The 3,442-nt window shown below is 37.3% G+C and overlaps 1 protein-coding gene across 1 annotated transcript in view; it reads left to right on the top strand.

Annotated features, from left to right (window-relative positions):
• The window catches only part of KAT2B (K(lysine) acetyltransferase 2B), a 57,517-nt gene that overhangs the window by 42,008 nt on the left and 12,067 nt on the right, over positions 1–3,442 (top strand). The window contains exons 11-13 of the mRNA XM_015426943.1: positions 850–1,058; positions 2,741–2,867; positions 3,279–3,389. Of these exons, the coding sequence (XP_015282429.1) occupies positions 850–1,058; positions 2,741–2,867; positions 3,279–3,389 (447 nt within the window). The remainder of the gene's footprint in view (positions 1–849; positions 1,059–2,740; positions 2,868–3,278; positions 3,390–3,442) is intronic.

Genomic DNA, 3,442 nt, shown 5'->3' with positions numbered 1-3,442 from the left:
ATAATTCTTTAGCCAAGATTCCAAATAAGGAATATTCTTGATTATACTGCTGGTTCTTTTTGATGATCTCTTTGTGCATGCTGTGATAATTGGCATTCTGTGGGTTGATAGTTCCTGGATACCTAGCAGCCAAATGTTGCTCTGGAAAACAGACAGTGCAGGAAAGGGTATATCTAAAATGTAAATCAAACAATTCAACTGGAGTCGATTCTGGTGTCTACATAATATTCCTTGAGGTTATGTTTGCAACAATATAGCATATCTGTTTATTGACTCAAGGTCGTTTTCATTTCTAAATGAAAATCAAATGTTGTTGGAATATCTTGGTTTAACTCAGTGTGTGAATATAGTATTTGGGCTTTTTAAAAAAGAGATGCCTGTTTGTTTGAACCTCCAAATAGCAGCCATCAACAGAAACCAGTTTGGTTTCTGACCTGCTACATTTAGAACTCTGCACACATAAAAAGTTGTAATGACAAATTCATTTGGAGACAAAGAGTAGGATGCAGAGAACCAAACACAGATCACATCCTTTCTGCTGCAAATTCCAGTGCTTCCCTAAAGCAATTCCTTAGAGCTGTGGGAACATGTGGGAATTGCTGGTGGGAATTGCAGTCTCCCCAAAATAGCTAAGGCTTTTTCAGTGATACATATCTTAATGATTTATATCTTAACTCTTCTTCCAGTTTGACTGAAGGTCTCTGGAGCTGCTTATAATTTGTAAAGGGATGTAGACTTGTCCACACTTAGACGTCTATTTCATCTTGCATGCATGCATGTGAAAATCAAGTCACAAAAATCTTAACAAATGCACTGAATTTTTTTTTCCTCCTCTCTTGCATGAAGCAGACTAATTTTCTATCAGCACACTCAGCCCGGGATGAAGCCGCAAGGCTGGAAGAGCGCAGGGGAGTGATTGAATTTCATGTGGTTGGAAATTCCCTAAACCAAAAGCCAAACAAAAAAATTATGATGTGGCTGGTTGGCTTACAGAACGTATTCTCACATCAGCTACCCAGAATGCCAAAAGAGTACATTACTCGTTTAGTCTTTGATCCGTGAGTGCCGTCTTTTATTTTCTTTGCATCATTCATTGGGGTTAGGGTTAATAAAAATCACCAAGTTCTCAACTTAGCAAAGTATAATTCAGGTCTCAGTATACATTTAATTGTTAGATTAATTGTTAGAAAATAAACTGAGAATGCGTAATTGTAGTAGTTCTCTGCTGCCAACATCAAGAAATAGTTCAAAGTAGGCTACAGAAAAATAGGTAGATTTTCAGAAAATCTGGCACTACTAACAGGTAAACCTAGTACTAGCACACTTATTATTTATTATTCTCCTTTATTTACAAAATATATATCCAACCTTTCTGCCATCTCAAAGGCCATCAAGGTGGATAATAATTTAAAATATATATGATACAATCATATTTTAAAGCCATTAAAATCAACCACTCTCCCAAAACGTATTAAGACATTGGAATGAATCTGTGAAACTGCATTCTAAATTATGTGTTTCCACTGAAGTAATTATGACTTTGATTCAAGGATTCCTTTCTGCACTTTATAGCACCTGAATTTGCTTATTATTTTGGAATCAAATGGCTTCACTAAATCTGAGTGCCCAAGAACTCCTCTGTTGTTAGCCCAAACCCTAAAACTAGCAAATTAAATAATGGACTCTTACTGTTTATAATATAGATGACAGCTTTTTGCTCTGTTCTCTGAAGTCAATAGCAAGTAGCTTAAAGGGACAGAGCGTCATGGTTCAAAAACTTTCCCAATTGAAGTGGGATCAAAACAATTCCTTGTTCAGTTAAGAGAATTTTTCAATTGATTTCTCTTGGAAGTGCTTTATGTATTGTATGTATGTTTTTGATTGTTACAAATGCGAATGAATAAACTGTTACAAGTTGGGAGTTTAAGTGTACCACAAATGGGATAAAAAATGCAATAAGAATTTTCAGTGCCATTCTGAGCATTAATTTCAGTGACTTAGAACGGGGTAACTCTGCTTAGGATGGCACTGCTTATATGTTAAAAGTGGCCTGATCTCTTAGGTCATCTTTTTATCTAAAACTATCAGCAGGGCTATTTTTGGGCAGGAACGCACAGGAACGGAGTTCCGGCTGGCTCCCAAGTTGGCCACGCCCAGCAGGAACTCATTAGCATAATAGGCCACACCCAACAGCAGAAACTCATTAGGATTGGCTACATTAGGGGTGTGTGGCCTAACATGCAAAGGAGTTCCTGCTACAAAAAAAGGCCCTGGGTTTTGACAACAAACAAGGTAAACAGAATAACAAGCAAAAGGTGTGTGTGGCTGGATAACCACACTTCTGGTAACATGTGGGTGCGACCTAATGTGCTAATGAGCTGTGCTGTCAGGGGTGTGGCCCAATATGCTAATGAGTTCCTGCTGCTGGGTGTGGCCTATTATGCTAATGAGTTCCTGCTGGGCTTTTTCTACAAAAAGAGCCCTGAATCAGCATTAGTGCCCTTTTAATTTCTAATGTAAATTCTTACTAAAATGGTGTTAGTTGTCAGTGAAAAAGATAATTATATAAAACTTTCCTAGCATCTACTTTCTATGTGGAGCATAATGCATAAAAGGTATTTATGACAGTCCTAATGCCATGAAAAATAGCAGCACCTATGTGTGTTTGTGTTTATAATTGTATATATATATATATATAATAATTGTGAAATGAAACTGATTTAAATGTATATGACTACAGGAAGCATAAGACCCTTGCATTAATAAAAGATGGCCGTGTGATTGGTGGTATCTGTTTTCGGATGTTCCCATCGCAAGGATTTACAGAAATAGTTTTCTGCGCTGTGACTTCTAATGAACAAGTCAAGGTAAAGACGATGTTAGTGGCAACAGTGAAAGCATAATTGAATTCTGTGAACTCTTCTGAAAGATTTGGAAGTAAAGGGACAGAGCTTTCATGAAAACTAGTGCAGTTCTCTCTGTGAACACAATGGGTTGTCTTGTCTCTCCTTCCCAATGGAGCCCCTGATGCATGTGCCCCCCCCCCGCAAAGCAGCTTCTTGGGGGGCCTCCACAGCAGAATTGACGTGGCATGAAGAGCTGAGATTAGAAAGGAAAACTGGCAGCCTTCCTTCCTGCAGGTAGAAACACAGAACTCTTTGAGTCTCAGGGAAAATATTTGTTTAAGAATTATTTTAATGTTCAGTTTCTAAAATGTGAGCTTCAATTTTTTAAAACTTTTGGATTCTTTAAAAATTGTGCTAATACTTTCTATACAGGGTTATGGAACCCATCTAATGAATCATCTGAAAGAATATCACATTAAGCATAATATTCTCAACTTCCTTACATATGCTGATGAATATGCAATTGGTTACTTCAAGAAACAAGTAAGTAGTCTGAGAGGTTTTCATCAGTGCAAGGGACTATTAATTAGTAACCA

The sequence above is a fragment of the Gekko japonicus genome, unplaced genomic scaffold, assembly GCF_001447785.1.
Source record: "Gekko japonicus isolate JY-2015 unplaced genomic scaffold, Gekko_japonicus_V1.1 scaffold162, whole genome shotgun sequence".
In the NCBI taxonomy this organism is placed as follows: Eukaryota; Metazoa; Chordata; class Lepidosauria; order Squamata; family Gekkonidae; genus Gekko; species Gekko japonicus.
This window is presented reverse-complemented; position numbering and strand designations above follow the sequence as displayed.